The sequence below is a fragment of the Quercus lobata genome, chromosome 4 (assembly GCF_001633185.2).
Source record: "Quercus lobata isolate SW786 chromosome 4, ValleyOak3.0 Primary Assembly, whole genome shotgun sequence".
Classification (NCBI taxonomy): domain Eukaryota; kingdom Viridiplantae; phylum Streptophyta; class Magnoliopsida; order Fagales; family Fagaceae; genus Quercus; species Quercus lobata.
Window position 1 is genome coordinate 5,921,682 of NC_044907.1, and position 15,135 is coordinate 5,936,816.

General features: G+C 34.9%; 2 protein-coding genes across 2 annotated transcripts; both read right to left on the reverse strand.

Annotated features, from left to right (window-relative positions):
* Window positions 1-4,924: 4,924 nt before the first annotated feature.
* Window positions 4,925-6,539, reverse strand: LOC115983243 (protein FAR1-RELATED SEQUENCE 5-like). Its single transcript, XM_031105881.1, has 3 exons — window positions 5,358-6,539; window positions 5,063-5,175; window positions 4,925-4,954 (listed from the first exon to the last, which is right to left on the reverse strand). Exons 1-2 carry the CDS (start codon window positions 6,462-6,464, stop codon window positions 5,119-5,121), a joined length of 1,164 nt encoding a protein of 387 aa, XP_030961741.1. The 5' UTR covers window positions 6,465-6,539; the 3' UTR covers window positions 4,925-4,954; window positions 5,063-5,118.
* On the reverse strand, window positions 6,472-7,592 carry LOC115984463 (protein FAR1-RELATED SEQUENCE 5-like). Its single transcript, XM_031107486.1, has 3 exons — window positions 7,406-7,592; window positions 6,580-7,327; window positions 6,472-6,478 (listed from the first exon to the last, which is right to left on the reverse strand). Exons 1-3 carry the CDS (start codon window positions 7,590-7,592, stop codon window positions 6,472-6,474), a joined length of 942 nt encoding a protein of 313 aa, XP_030963346.1.
* Between the last annotated feature and the right edge of the window lie 7,543 nt (window positions 7,593-15,135).

The following is a 15,135-nucleotide window of genomic DNA, read 5'->3' on the forward strand; positions in this document are numbered from 1 at the left end:
TGCATTGTTCTTATTAGCTTGTATGTCCAAGTGTTCATTCCAAGTGTGAATGAGCATTGTGGTCACTACCTTGTAGTGATTGCTTGTTTGATCAAGCCATGGTTTGTTTTTTAACTCCATCTTTGCTTGATCACATCTTGCCTGCTTCATATGCATTTCATGCTTTTCTGCATACAATGATCATGGTGTATTGTTGTGTTTCAGGAGATTCATGTTCATATGATTCAAGAGCTTCACAGTTTCTAGAGTTAGGTGTGAGTGAGTTTTAATCAACTATTCCCAACTTACATGTTAAATTTAGAGTCTGTTTTAGGGTTTTGTCACGGAATAGCCAAAGGGGGAGATTGTAAGGTTGAATTTAACCAACCATCTTGTTGGCTTTATTTCGTGCTAAATTTGCTTGTATTTCAGCAATTAGTAACCCTGTATTTAGGTGGGATTGTTGTAAGGGTAGTGAGTGAGATAGTGTGATGAAATGCTCAAGAGTATGCAAGAAAAACAAAGACTCGCGACTGGATCTCGCGGGTGACTCGCGGCTGCAAGCCGCCAGAAGCAACATACGTGCCAAGCATGCCAGAAGTTGAAGCGTCATGCGAGCTGAAGCACTACAGGACAAAATAGGACAACTGGCCGTTCAGTTATCTTGCGGCTGGATCTCGCGACTCAGTCAAGCCGCAAGCCAGCCCTGTTTTGAAAAATCTGACTCTTCACATTCCATTCTCACCCAAGTATAAATACCCCTTATACCCACGAAAGAAAGAGAGCTTCCAAAGAGAATTTTGAGAGAGAAACCCTAGAGAAAAACAAGATTGATTCATCCACAATCTTCACATAAGAGACTCTTCAAATTCCTCTACTCTCTTCCTCTCCATTGTTAAATCCTTGAAAGGCATTTTTACCAAAACCTTTTCCCACCATATCCATTACTGTGAGAGGGCTGTTTGGTGTTTTGGGAAGCAGTTAGGAAGGAACCAATTTGACATTGGTAGATGCTATGGTCAAGTAGCGAAATCCGGGAAGCTAGAAAAGAAATAGGTTTGGCGCAACCTCGTTGGATCAAGAAGCTTAGAGGGTTTAGGTACACTAGGTAGATTAGGCTTGGAGGGTCTATTACTGTTCATGTATCCCAACTACATTTTCTAGTGGATTACTTATTGCTTGGAGGGTGGCGGAGAGGTTTTACACCAAGGGCTTCGGTTTCCACTTTGATAACACATCGTTGTGTTGTCCCTGTGTTTGCATCTCTCTTCCCTTAATCTTTGCCTTCTAATTTTTTGCTGTGGATGTGATTTTTAATTGGCTTAGATTGTTTACCAATTCTGTTTATAGCTTGTGTTCATTTTCCACACATTTGTTGTTTGTCATAAAGCTTGAATTGGTTATTTTGTAATTTGGGATCTAAACGTTCAAGGGTGTTTTATACACTATTTGAACTTTCAAAACTGTAGCACTACGCCAAAAAAATTTAGCCTTTCCTAGTTTTAAACTTCCGGCTGCTACCACATTTTGGGCCTAAATGCCAAATTTATATTACATTTGGCATTTGGCCTTTTAGCATGCTAATGTAAATTATGTTGAAACTTCCTACCGAATCATTTGACTGTTTGAGTTCCTTTAGCGAGATTACATATCGAATCAAAAGTCAACAAAAGTCTTGAGCAGAGCACCAAATCAATAAAATAACCAATTAAAGCTGTCAATCTTTGTATTCCACATGATCAACGCATAGTTGGTGGCTGTCTCATCATAGCAATCATTTTTCCTTCCTTATCTTGGATAATTATTTCAAGACCAATCTCATTAGTTTAAAGAGGGTTCCATCAATTTTTTTATTTTTTTTTATTTTTATGAAGGGCACCATGAATATTTTATACTTCTACTTTGCACTACACTCATTCCCAGTATTGTATTTGAGGAATTTTATTAATTCCACATCCCCTAAGCCATATAGAAAAAGTGGAAAAACCTTTTTGTTTGGGCAAAATTTAGATACAGTATTTTAGGTATTCTTTTTAAAATTAAAACAACTGTCCACTTACTTAATAGTAACACTGCCGTTTTCTTTCCGTTTATTTCTTTTCCTTCTTTTATTTTTCCCTTGTTCCAGACTAAGACTTCCCACGAAAAAACCCCAAAACCCCAAAATTGTTTTCTTCTCTTTCTCTCTCTGATCCCTTCTCTCTTGCTTAAATTGGATGAAATGGACGAATCTAGCTCTTTGAATTCTCTATCTTGCTTTGTTTTCGCAGATTGGTTGGCTGGCACTAAGAAAATTCGTTGGTATGTATTTGCTGAATCTCATTATAGGTTTTCAATTCTAGTTGCTGGGTTTGTGTTATTTTGAGGTTTTATAGAGTTTTTCTTTGTTGATTATGATCTGGGTATCAATTTTTGTTATTGGGTTTGTGTTATTATTGCTTTGGTTTGTTTTGATTTGGGTTTTCAATTCTAGTTGCTAGGTTTGTGTTATTTTGAGGTTTGGTAGAGTTTTCCTTTGGCTATTTCTAATAAAGGTTTCAATTTTGGTTAATGGGTCTGTCTTAGTATTGCTTTGGTTAATTTTGATTTGGGTTTTCAATTATAGATGCTGAGTTTGTGTTATTTTGAGGTTTAGAAGAGTTTTCCTTTGGCTATTTCTGATGAAGGCTTCAATTTTGGTTAATGGGTCTATCTTAGTATTGCTTTGGTTAATTTTAATTTGGGTTTCAATTCTAGTTGTTGGGTTTTTGTTATTTTGAGGTTTGGAAGAGGTTTCCAATGGCTGAGTTCACCTTGATGAAGCTGAGTTCTAATTTATTTTTTTAATGTCTGATGTTTGTCTTTGGTGTTTCATTGATAGTTCAAATCTGAAATTTGAAATTGGAAAGGCAAAAGATTCTTAGAACAGCAATCATACACTAATCTTAGAGAATTAAATACAAATATCTTGTTTTGCATATTTTGGAAGTTGTTGGGTTGATATTAGCAATACCTAGAGATGTATTGCATGGCTAGTGAATTCTTTTGGTTTATTTGCCATATCTTCTAAGACTGCTGTGGTGACTGGTCATTAACATTGTAGCTTGATTTTTAAATGTGGTGCGGCATTGGTTGGTAACTTTACATCTTGAGACACAAAGTGAATTCTGTTTTTACTTTAGTGAATTCTCTATTGCAATATGCCATGTGATATTTGTATTGTGAGTTCACAATTTAATAAAACACTGGTTTACTTCATTTTAACAAAACATGATGATTTTGAATTTTTTATGGGATTTTGCAGATGATCAAGGAAGCTCTGTTAGCTTTGAATGAAAGAAGTGGGTCGAGTCCATATGCTATAGCAAAGTACATGGAAGAGAAGCACAAGGATGTGCTTCCTTTGAATTCCAAGAAGATTTTGGGCCTCCAATTGAAGAACTTTACTGTGAGAGGAAAGCTTATCAAAATCAAGGCTTCGTATAAGCGATCTGAAATGGCTAAAGAGGAGAAGGTTACAACTACAATAACCCAGGCTGTGAAGAAACCTGATGCTGCTAAAAAGGCTGCAAAGAAGGTCACGAAGAAAGTTGGGCTTAAGAAGACGAAGAAATCGACTCCTGCTTAGCCTAAACAACCCAAATTGATTAAGTCTCCTGCTACTACGAGTGCCAAGAGGACCGTTGCTTGAGTCTGTAGAAATTAGATAAAAATAAGTGGTGTTTGTTTTTTTGAAAAAAGTTTAGGTCTGTGTATATGAAGTCTATGGTTTTAATGAAGGAAGTGTTCGGGTTTGCTTAGTCTTTTTTTTTTGTTTGTTTAGACATCAATGCTGAATGGAACCGACTTTTCTTTGCTTCCTCTGTGAAATGGGTTGCTAATTTTTTGAACTTTTATCTTGTTCAGTCATTCATTGGCTTAATCAATTGTTGGTTACTACTGCTAAGTTCTTCTTCTTCTTCTTTTTTTTTTTTTTTTTTTTTTTTTTTTTTTTTTTTTTGAGTTATAAGTGAGGCATTTATGCCATTTCATAAACACACTTCCAAGCTGGGTTTCTGACATCCAAAGTACAAAGTAGGTACTATTTTTCCAAGCGGGTCTTGCATGAAGTGGAGATATGATCTTGAAGGCAAAGCATATAACTAGAACAACAATTGGCTACATTCATTTATGATCCAATAAGTACAACCCTCATCCAAAAGGGTCAAAACTAAGAAGACCCTAAGATTCAAGTACACTAATCAAATAATCCACACAAAAAAATTGTTCACATACAACAATTGGCAATATTCAGCTCAAAAGAAATGAATGATGCAATCTATAATATTATGACCACATTTATTTATTACCACTTTCACCACCAGATACATAAGCAAACTTGGCAATTGCATCAATGAGTGAAATTGATGCAATTGCATTGAGCAAAACAGCAGCCCACACACTGCAAGCAGCAGCTATTCAGTGCAGAAATCCAGCAGCTACCCAGTGCAGAGAAACCAATGCAGAGGGAAAAAATAGCAATATCCCACTGCATGCAGCAGCAGGACCCGACAATGTGTATGAAGAAAAATATGGTAGTGCTTGAAGTGTGGGCAAAAACAGTTCAAGTTTGAGATGATTGTAATAAATAAACGCAAAAATAGTTCAATTAATCAAAAGGCCAATAGTGAATTTGGACCATAAAAAGTATCCAATATTAAAGAAGTTACACTTGATAAGTTATAACAATAAAAGTACCCAAAACACGCATTGGTAAATAAACTGATACGCGACAACAAAACAAAGTAATGTCACTTGTAGCAATTAGTAAACAAATTATTGATCACATGCTAAAGAACAAAGTGGTCTGCCAAGAAAACTCCTTGTCCATGCTACAAAACACAGTGATCTGCCACACTAAACTCCTTGCTCTTGCCAAAAAATTATTGATTCATCCAAAGCCACACTAAACTTCTTGCACGCTAAACTCCTTGCCCATGCTACAGAACACAATGGTCTGCCAAAAAAAAAAAATCATGATTTATTAATCACATCAATAGATAGTCTATAGCCTAATTCTTGAAATTTTCATTTATACTAAAAAATATATATATGCACAAAATACCTTGTTAATGGTAAGCTGTAGATACTACCACCACACTAAGTACACATCCATGGAATCTAATGAATACCAGCACTACCATCCCTTGCAGAATAATCAGACGCAATGCTTGATGCCTACCATTTTCAAGTAAAATTGAAATAGAATAAGCACTAAGTGGAAACAAAATAAGAGTTACTTCCAAAAGAAATAAGCACCACTTAGATTCTTTCCTTCAATAAAGCAAAATATAAGACACCTCCAAGTATGAAAATAACATTTAAATGTCTAAAACAGAATATATGTGCAAGAAAATTACCTGTGTTACTTGTGTATAGTTAACAGATAAAGAAGCTGGGATGTTGACAGTAGAACTTGTCACAGGAGTTTCTCCACAAGCATGTTTCCTTTTCCTTGATCCTTTTTCAATAAAACTTTTAGGCCGACCTTTAACACGAGATGTGCCTATTTTTTTCTTAATCCCAGTTGCTTTATAAGCTGATATGACAGATGCAACATCTACATGTTCATTATGAGAAGGATCCATCCCAATTTCATTGGAAGGTAAATCTGTTTTTTTTTTCAAAATCCTTTCCACATCAAGATTTAATTCAACCATCTTCTTAGCTAAAAACACAGATGCTTCTTCAGTTTCAGCAGCCTTACTTGCAATGTTAACTGCATTACGGCACAAATCTTTGTACCGATTTGTTATATCCAACTTAGGATCTTCTTTCACAATGCAACCATAGCTATCTAGTACACATCCAACTCTCGCTTGCTTAGTCCACCGCTTCAAAATGTATCGAGAAGGAAGTAGTTTTATATTTTGAATATCTAGCACCTTTAATGCATGACTACATAAAAACCCAGCAAACTCAAATTTGTTACAGCTGCAAACAACTGTTTGGTCTGTAGAATTGAAGATAACCTTATGTTCTCGAGTACACCCATACATGCAAACCTTGTACTCAAACAATGGTGAAATATCATAGCATGTATTAACAACCATGTCCAAAGACTTCTTATACTCTTCTTGAAAGAAATTAAAGATTTTGGGTGTGTAAACATCCCTTGAGTTCTTCAACAAAAGCACTTCCACTCTCAAAACTGGCAAACGCTGGCTCATGTCATAATTGGAATCCAACTCATTGTGGCGTAAGTCTTCAAGTAACCTTTCAAAATGACTAAAAAATTCCAGCACATTATTGGTTGACTTTAGATAATGTCTCAAGCGACTATTGAAGCTTTCACTCAATTGTGTGGTCGTCATATTTGCGCAAAAATGATTTCTACCATATACCATCGCCCATTTTTCTCTAACTTCAAAAATGAATTTCAGCCAGCTATTTTCTTGAAGACCATGTTTATCTAACATTGATTCCCATGCTTGAAAAAAATCATCCTCATACTCATGATCACACATACAACTTTTAAATTCTGCAGCAAATGAATTTGAACTCTGAAAATAACTGTTGAGTTTTTTGAGAGCATTTTGATATATATGCCATCGGCATAAACGATGATGATATTCTAGTAACACTTTTGCAATTGCTTTAGCCATTGCTAGATCTTGATCAGTAAAAATTGTAACCGGCTTCTTTCCACACATCGCTTTTAAGAGGGTTCGAAATAACCACGAAAAAGTTTCAGCTGTTTCATCATACAACAATGCAGCACCAAAGACCACAGTTTGTCTATGATGATTCACTCCAATTATAGGTGCCAAAGGACGATGGTTTTTATTGGTTCGATACGTAGTATCAAAACAAACTACATCACCAAATAAATCATAATCCACAACCATTTTAGGATCTGCCCAAAATATATTAGTTATTTGATCATCAACATCCAACCGTATCTCATAGAAAAATGAAGCATTTTCAGACTTTCTCATCTCAAAATAATGAATAAGGGTAAATGCTTCTCCCTCTTTCATTTCCCTCATCCGTTTAGATTGTAAACGATTACTAATATCTTTAAGAGTAAAACCAAGATTTTCTCTACCTCTAGCTTGTTTTCTCATGAACTCAAAAACTAATTTTTGCCTAATCCCAGAGCGATTTGCTAATTTAGCTTCAGCTGCTTGGGCAGCTGATATCTTCCTTTGTGATGGCAATTTATGTTTACTCCATGGAGTTACAACTTCATGATTGTGTTTCGCTTCAAAAAGGGTAATACAATATTTACCAATTTTTGGACGACCGATAACCAATTGGGTTTTGCAACCGCATCTTAATTCCATTCTAGATTTCTTTCCATCATATGCAACTTCCTTCTTGTAACCAGCTTTAAAACAACAAAACTTGCTGGATATGATAGTTGTTTTATCTATCTTAATTCTGTTCAGTCAATCTTTACGAATACTGAATCCAACATATCCAGCATATATATTATAATATAGGTATGCCTCATCCTCTGAATCAAACTCCATTCCAATTTTTGGAGTTATATCTTCTTTAGTGTCTGCATTTTCTCCAATTTTTGGAGTTGTATCTTCCTCTAAATCAATAGAGACAACTTCTTCAAGGTTGCTCTTCCCATCTTTCTCCATAACCTGTAAATTAACAAACATAATTTATTGCTTTTGTTTTAACTTTAAAGTCTCTTACATTATAGTCTCACACTCTCACTCTCTCAGTCTTAAAATATTTTTGTTGTAAAATAAATTTTTTTGGGAAGTTGATGTTGTCAAGGTAATTTATATTTACCAAAAAAAAAATATAAAGACTGAGAGAGTTTTATCATCACAAAAAAATATAAATTTTTTTTATCATCATTCTTAAGGGTTTTAGGTTGGATTTGAAGGAAAAAAAAAATCAACTTTTTGAAAAAGGGTGTGGTTTTAGTTTTCAACACAACCGGCCAATAACCAGTTCAACCAAACCAGATCCCGATTTTTATGATTGAACCGGCCAATTCCCAATTACTCCCGATTTTTAATTGTTTTCCAGTTTTTAGTCATAATTGGACCGGATTAGTGGCTGATTGAAGAGATCAGGCTGACTAGTCCGGTATGGTTTTTAAAACCATGCTCATATCATAAAGAAGCCATAAATTAACATGAATTAATGTTTATTTATATGACTGCTGTAATATTGTTCAAATTATATCAAAATACTTATAATATAATTTATTGTTATTAAAAAATGGTTTGAATCAAGTCACATACCATATCAAGAATTTTGTTAGGCTATGTAGAATATAAATTATTAATAAACATTAACAGAAAGACATAAAGTAAAATGTGTTGCAAAATTTTGGATAAAAAAAATAATTTTTAAAAATTTAGGTATGAAAATAATATTTTAGCCAAAAAAAATACTATATTGAGTTCATTTTTACCCACTACAGTATCCATATTGGTCAAATTCTCTCCAACTTGTGCGATTGTTCATTACCATCTCTGATTCTAAGCCGTAGTTGTAGCCAAGGTTTTCAAACCGGACCGGACCGGGAGGTCGGACCGTGAAAACCGGGACCAGGATAAAAATCGATTTTTTAAGCATAAAGAACCGTATTTTTTGTTAATTCCGTGAACCCCTAAAACTGGGGTTGGACCGCACCAACTGGTGAGAACCGTGCGGTCCAACCCCTTAGCAATTAAAAAAAAAAAAAAAACACCTTAACACAATTTTATTCTTTTTAATTAAATTATCCATCTCTTACAAAGAATAAAAAAAATTATAATTAAAATCCTTCAAAGATATTCAACTTTACTTCAAAAATTAATCATAAATTTTAATGTTTTCATGGTTATTATTTTATTTTATTAACTTTCTTATTTAATTATTAAATATATGCTTGAAAATCATTAAATTTCCCTCACATATATATATATATATATTGTCAATTTTGCTAGTTTTATAAATTTAATATCTATATTTAGGCTTTAATTAATTATTAAATTAATTATGATGTCATAACGGTTCGACCTCGGTTCGACCTGGTTCGACCTCAAAAATCTTAAACCTCTCCCTTTTACGGTTCAATGAACGGTCCGGGTCTGAAAACCTTAGTTGTAGCCTCTATGTATCCTTCCAAGGAACCATTACATTCAATCATTACGCCACAGTCATAGAACCACAGGCTATTTCAAGTGAACCACTTCAGCTTCACATCTCTCCGCTGCTTTGTGTGGCAGTGATTTGGAAAAAAATAAAATAAAATAAAAATTAGAAGCACAGTGTGGTTCAAAATTGGTTTGAATGTAGGCTTGTAATTAAGTTGTAAATGTAAATAACAATTATGGGCTTGAATAATGTTTTGGAGTGGGCCTATTCTAAAAGGGTGATAGCGGCTTTGGATTTTGGAATGATGGACTGTCTTCTAGCTAAATCCTAAAAGGTCGAATGTGTAGGGTGTGGAAATTAATATTCGGGTATTTTATTAAAAATATAAGAGAAATAATTTTAGTGGCCAAATCAAAACGAACCTTGAATGGAATTCCAGGATTTCAATTGATCATACACCTTATCCACCATACACGCCAATGATCATTTGTTTTATGTTGTATATAAATGTTTTTTTGGGTACTGTACGCTATATTAATTTTACTCTTTTTCTATCTACTTGTTTTGTTGAGCCCATCTTATTCTTGTTTTTACTGTTTTTCTTTTCAATAACTTTAGAATCACAATAATTTTTATAAAATTATTAAGACAGCAAATTATTAATAATAAATAATAAAGTAATATAAGTGATAAACTAAGTAAGAATCAATACATGCAAATAAGTCAATTCAACTTTTGTAAAAATTTATTATATCTATAACATTACTATTTTCTTTCACCTTTTCTCACTACTAAAAACGCAATTTGGAGCTGCGTTTTTTAAAACACAGCTTCAAGATGCTGTTTGAGTTGCGTTTTACAAAAACGCAGTTCTATCACTGGTCGTATAGCTGTGTTTATTAAAAGCGGCTATAGACCAACTCTGAAGCTGCATTATGTGATGTTGAAGTTGCATTTACCTAGGTAGGAATGAAGCCGCATCTTAAAAAATACAGCTTTAGAGCCTATGAGTGTGGAAAAATGCGGCTATAGGGCTAAATAAACGTAGCTATACAACAATCTAGAGGGGCTATAGCTGCACAGTATAAGCCTTGTATGGAAACGTGGCTATAAAAACGCAGCTATGGCCAATAGCTGCATTTTTTATGGGCTATAGCTGCATTTTTCAAACGCGGCTATAGTCTTTTTTTTGGTTAGTGTCTTTTGCATACATACCCTGTCTTTTTCTTTGAGTACATTCTTAAAAGAAGAACCGAAACGCATACCAAATGAGCAAAAGATCTCAAGAGAGAGAGTAGCTGTTCCCCTAAAATAAAAAAACAAGTGGTACGTTTTTTTTTTTTTTTTTTTTTTTTTTTTTTTTTTTTTTGTTGAGAAGGAAAAAAAGAGATGTAGTTGATTAGATAGAGGAAGAGGTTCTAGGGAAGAATAAATTTTAATCTATGTTTTATAGTATATAAATCCAATATAGGGTGTTTGAATTAATGTAGCTTTTAACAGAAAAATTATTTGTTGGAAATTGATTAAAATATAACTGGATAGAGAAAATATATATCTTTGAAAAACGTATAAAGTGAGGTAAGAATTCTTTTTGTTCAAAAGGAAAAGCTTGGATTCTAGTGTGAAAAACGTGGGGTCGAATCATCATCATTTGGAACATACTTCCCTTGACATTCTATTCGACGTTATATTTCTTGAACTTATTTGGTAGAAATTCCCCCAAACTATGTTCACTGTCACTAATTTCATCGAAAGCCAAATTGACTCCTAATTGCACTGTCGATTTTCTTTCCAGTTTCTATTAGTTTCTTTCTGATTGGCAGGCGGCAAAAGTTTTTTTTTCCTTGATCCTTGTTTTAAACACTAACTACAAAATTCAAGACGAGGTAGTCTTAATCTACAAGCTACATAGATGCTAGTAATTAAACACTACAGCATGTGGAAGAAGCTTTCCTTTAAAGTGTTTTATGTATGTTTCTCTGTGGCACTAACACAGGACTCAGTTTCTTGTATAAATCAACACAAGTCCCTGTTTCAACATCTTCTACTCAACCCTAGTCCTAACTCCACTCTTTTCCTGTCTTGTTCCTGATAGAGAAAATGCCTTCCACCATAGACCAACTGAATCCGGACATAGAGAGCATAAAGAAAAATTTGTTCAAATTGGCTAAGAAAGGCGAATGGTGTAGCGTGGTTGAAATATATAGGACAAATCTAACTGCCCACAAGGTCAAGCTCACCAGGTCAGGGGACACAGCATTACACATTGCTGTCTCTGATAGCCGAGATGACATAGACCAAGAACTTGTAAAATGTATTTCGGCTCAAACAAAAGGCAAAGAGGTTCTAGAAATTGAAAACGGGCAAGGGAATACCCCTCTTCACATTGCTGCATCAATGATTCAATGGGGAGTGTGGCTATGTGAGAGTGCATAGCAAAAGTTCATCCATCATTGATGGGTGCCCGCAATGATGTCGGAGAGACCCTTTTTTTCTTGGCAGCGCTCTATGGTAAAAAAGAAGCCTTCCTTTGTCTTCACCAGCTCTGTGGTACCAAGAATGGGTACGATTATTGAAGGAGGAAGGATGGAGACAACATTCTCCATTGCTCCTGTTGGAAAAATAGTATAGAGTAAATAAGAAATTGACTCCTAATGTGTCCACTTGAACATAATATTAAAGTGGTGAAAATTCTTAAGTCCCACATTAGAAATGATAGAGAATATGAGTTTTGGGTTGGATATTAGGTTGGATTTTAGGCACGTGTGAACTGGGCCCACTTATCTAATTAATAATAATATTTTTATTTTTATTTTTATTTTTTGAGTCAGTAAGTCTGTATACAGCAATTTTTTTCTGAAACAGTGTGTTTGTTCAATAACATATATCTTCATAATCCCTCATTCATGAAAAATAACTTTTAAAGAAACTCTTTTGAGAGAATATTTTTGTGCATTCATTTGAGTCAAAGAGAGAGAAAGAAACATAAAGTAGTTCGCAGAACACGGACCTTGTGTGCTTCTTCTCTGTACTGTAGATCATTTTATCCTAGGAGGCAGACGTCTGTAAGTCTCAAAGCACCGCAGATTGTGTGAGGGACGAAATTTGCTTCAAGGAGATTGTGTCAAACACAAGAATTGATCTGTATCATTCATTCTTCATGCATTTAGTCTATGAGTGTTTTAATTATTTGCAGATTTCTTCTTATATATATAGTAACTATTTATTGTTTTTACCTATCACATCTTTTTTGTGTTATTGCTTATAATTAGATTTGTATGTTATTTCCTTTTACTTAATCGCAAAAGTAAATTGTTGAAATATATTCAACAGCTTCATCTCTGAAGTCTATTTTGGTTAGTATTTTAATTGTTTAAATGTTTCTATAATAAAGTTGCAACATTATAATTAGGTAGGAAAAACAAAGTTTAGCTTATTCAATATCTTTTTATTGAAGGTGAATGTTAGCAAATCTACCATTGGAAAGAGACAACATTCTTGCAAAATTTCTAGAAAATTAAAGATCAATAGCTATGTCATCAATAAATTGTTTAAATTGCAAATTTTTGTAATTTAAAAGTATGCATAAAATATAAGCTTATAGATCATTTATTAAATATATCCGATTGACACAAAATTTGACATGTATATTAAAAGCGTAAAGAATATGCAATTCAATTGTTAGATTTTCAAAATATATAGTAATGTTTATTTTTATTGAGTATGGTTGTAATCTTAGGCTATAATCAATTTTGTAGTTAAACTTTGTTTAGGTAGTAATTTAATTAGGATACTAATTTGGGCTACTAATAGCATTAAAAATGTCTTATGCGGAACCATTCGTTTTGGAATTTTTCTTTAAACTGATTTGGAAGAACGTTTGTATAATTCATTATGTGACAATCGGCAACTCAAAAAACTATCTATTTGTACTTTTAGTTACATGAGCTACCTAAAAAATCGTATGGCTTGTTTAAATGAATCATGTCATTTAATAAATGCATTTTATAAATCATCACATAATAGATTAAATGATATTTTGCCTACTTGGTTGGAAGGGAAATCCATCCTTACAAAAATAGTAAGAAGTAATATTTTAATAGAATAGAAAAAGGAAATAAATAGTTGGATGTGGAGTGTTTTTTTTTTTTGAAAGGAGAATGTTCATTCATCTAGATAAATAAAAGATCATGATACAGAGCATCCAAGGCTGGTGGGGGAGAGTCCTCCAACCAGTATAAGTCCTCATCTAATGTTTGTCTAGCATGATGAGCCAAAACATGGGCTACCCTATTCCCACCCCTTCTAATACAGCAAACCTCAGACCAAACCAAACCCCTTATCAAATGGCAAATATCATCCACTACATTGCCGAATAGAGATGTGTTTTCCCCTGATGAAGATATATCACGAATGACATTACTGTTGTCACCTTCAATGATCAATCTGGAAAAGCCCGCATCCACAGCAAATTCTAAAGCTCTCCGACAAGCCAGCAGCTCTGCTTCATCATTGGTTTGCACAGCCAGTCCACACGCAGCCATTGCAGCCATTACCTCTCCCTTTTCATTTCGAATAATTGCTCCAATTCCTGTTCTGCATAAATCCGTAAATGTTGCAGCATCAAAATTGAGTTTGTGCGCCTCAGCATGTGGTGGTTTCCATACTTCCTCATAAGGTTGTCGTCTCGGCTGGGCATTGAGTCGTGTTTGAGCCCGTTGGTAATCTTCCATGCATTCCTCTGCCCGCTTGTTCAAGCAACTTGGGCTCTTCAATTTTCCACCATGCAGCACTGAGTTTCGCTGATTCCAGATCAGCCAAGCTTGAGTCCAGAATAACCCAAGCTCTTCCAAATTCAATTGCTCCAACAATTCCTCCTTCAGTTGAACCAAGTCGGTCTGGCCATGCTTGTGTTTCCGCAGTTTACGAACACTACCAGCCCAAACGTCCTGAGCTACTGCACAATCCCACAAAGTATGAATGGTGGATTCCGGTTCTCTTGTACATAAGACACAAAAATCTTCATGAATAATCCTTCTTCTGGTTAGGTTCACGGCAGTAGGCAAGATCTCATGGCAAGCTCGCCATGCAAATACTTTAATCTTGTTAGGGATCCGTAACTTCCAAATTGTGGACCAAACCTTCTTAGCAACACCACCTCCAGATGTTCCAACCCGCGTTGCATCAGTAAGAATTCTTCTCGCCACATGATAAGCAGACTTGACAGTAAAAATTCCTCTTGAATTATGTATCCAAATGATAGTATCAGCTACAAATCTTCTGCTCAATGGAATTTGGCAGATTGCATCCGCTTCTTGGCTGTGAAAAATGGTTCTAATATCCTCATATCTCCATGTATTAAGCTCCGGATTGATCAACTCACACACCATCAAATCATCCCCATTTTCTTGGATCGGATTAAGGACCTTATTTGTGGGAAAATTAGGAATCCACTTATCCTTTAAAGCATTAATTGAGAATCCATTCCCAACCCTCCAACAGTGACCGGATTGGAGAATAGGCATTGCAGCCATCAAGCTTCGCCACACATATGAGCAATTTGGTGATTCTTTAGCCTCAAGGAAATTTGATCTCGGAAAGTACCTTGCTTTAAAACATTTATAGAGCAATGAATCATTGTCCTTTATCATCCTCCACCCTTGCTTAGCCAACATGGCTAAATTAAAGGCTCTCAAATCCCGAAAACCCATGCCACCTTCTTTCTTTGCAATAGTAAGTTTATCCCAACTTTTCCAATGAATTTTCCGTTCATTGCTCACTTGACCCCACCAAAATTTTGCGCACAATGCATCTAGCTCATCACAAAGTTTCAAAGGTATCTGAAACACACTCATTGTATAGGTGGGTATGGACTGTGCCACCGCCTTGATGAGGATTTCTTTGCCAGCTCTAGACAATAAGGTACCCTTCCATCCTTGGAGCTTCTTCCAAATTCTATCTTTCAAAAATGAGAAAGTGTGATATTTAAACCTCCCAATCAAAGTTGGTAGGCCAAGGTATGTTTCGAACCGGCTAACCTCCTTCACTCCCAATACACCCAAAATCTGACCCTTCTGGCTATCT

What these genes read in the sequence shown, in the direction of transcription:
- LOC115983243 (XM_031105881.1), bottom strand. Translation starts at nt 6,464, where the DNA reads ATGTGTGATCATGAGTATGAGGATGATTTTTTTCAAGCATGGGAATCA. An exon ending in ACTATACACAAGTAACACAG is followed by an intron (nt 5,176 to 5,357) that starts GTAATTTTCTTG and finishes TGAAAATGGTAG; the next exon opens with GCATCAAGCATTGCGTCTGA.
- LOC115984463 (XM_031107486.1), bottom strand. Translation starts at nt 7,592, where the DNA reads ATGGAGAAAGATGGGAAGAGCAACCTTGAAGAAGTTGTCTCTATTGAT. An exon ending in TGCTGGATATGTTGGATTCA is followed by an intron (nt 7,328 to 7,405) that starts GTATTCGTAAAG and finishes GTTGTTTTAAAG; the next exon opens with CTGGTTACAAGAAGGAAGTT.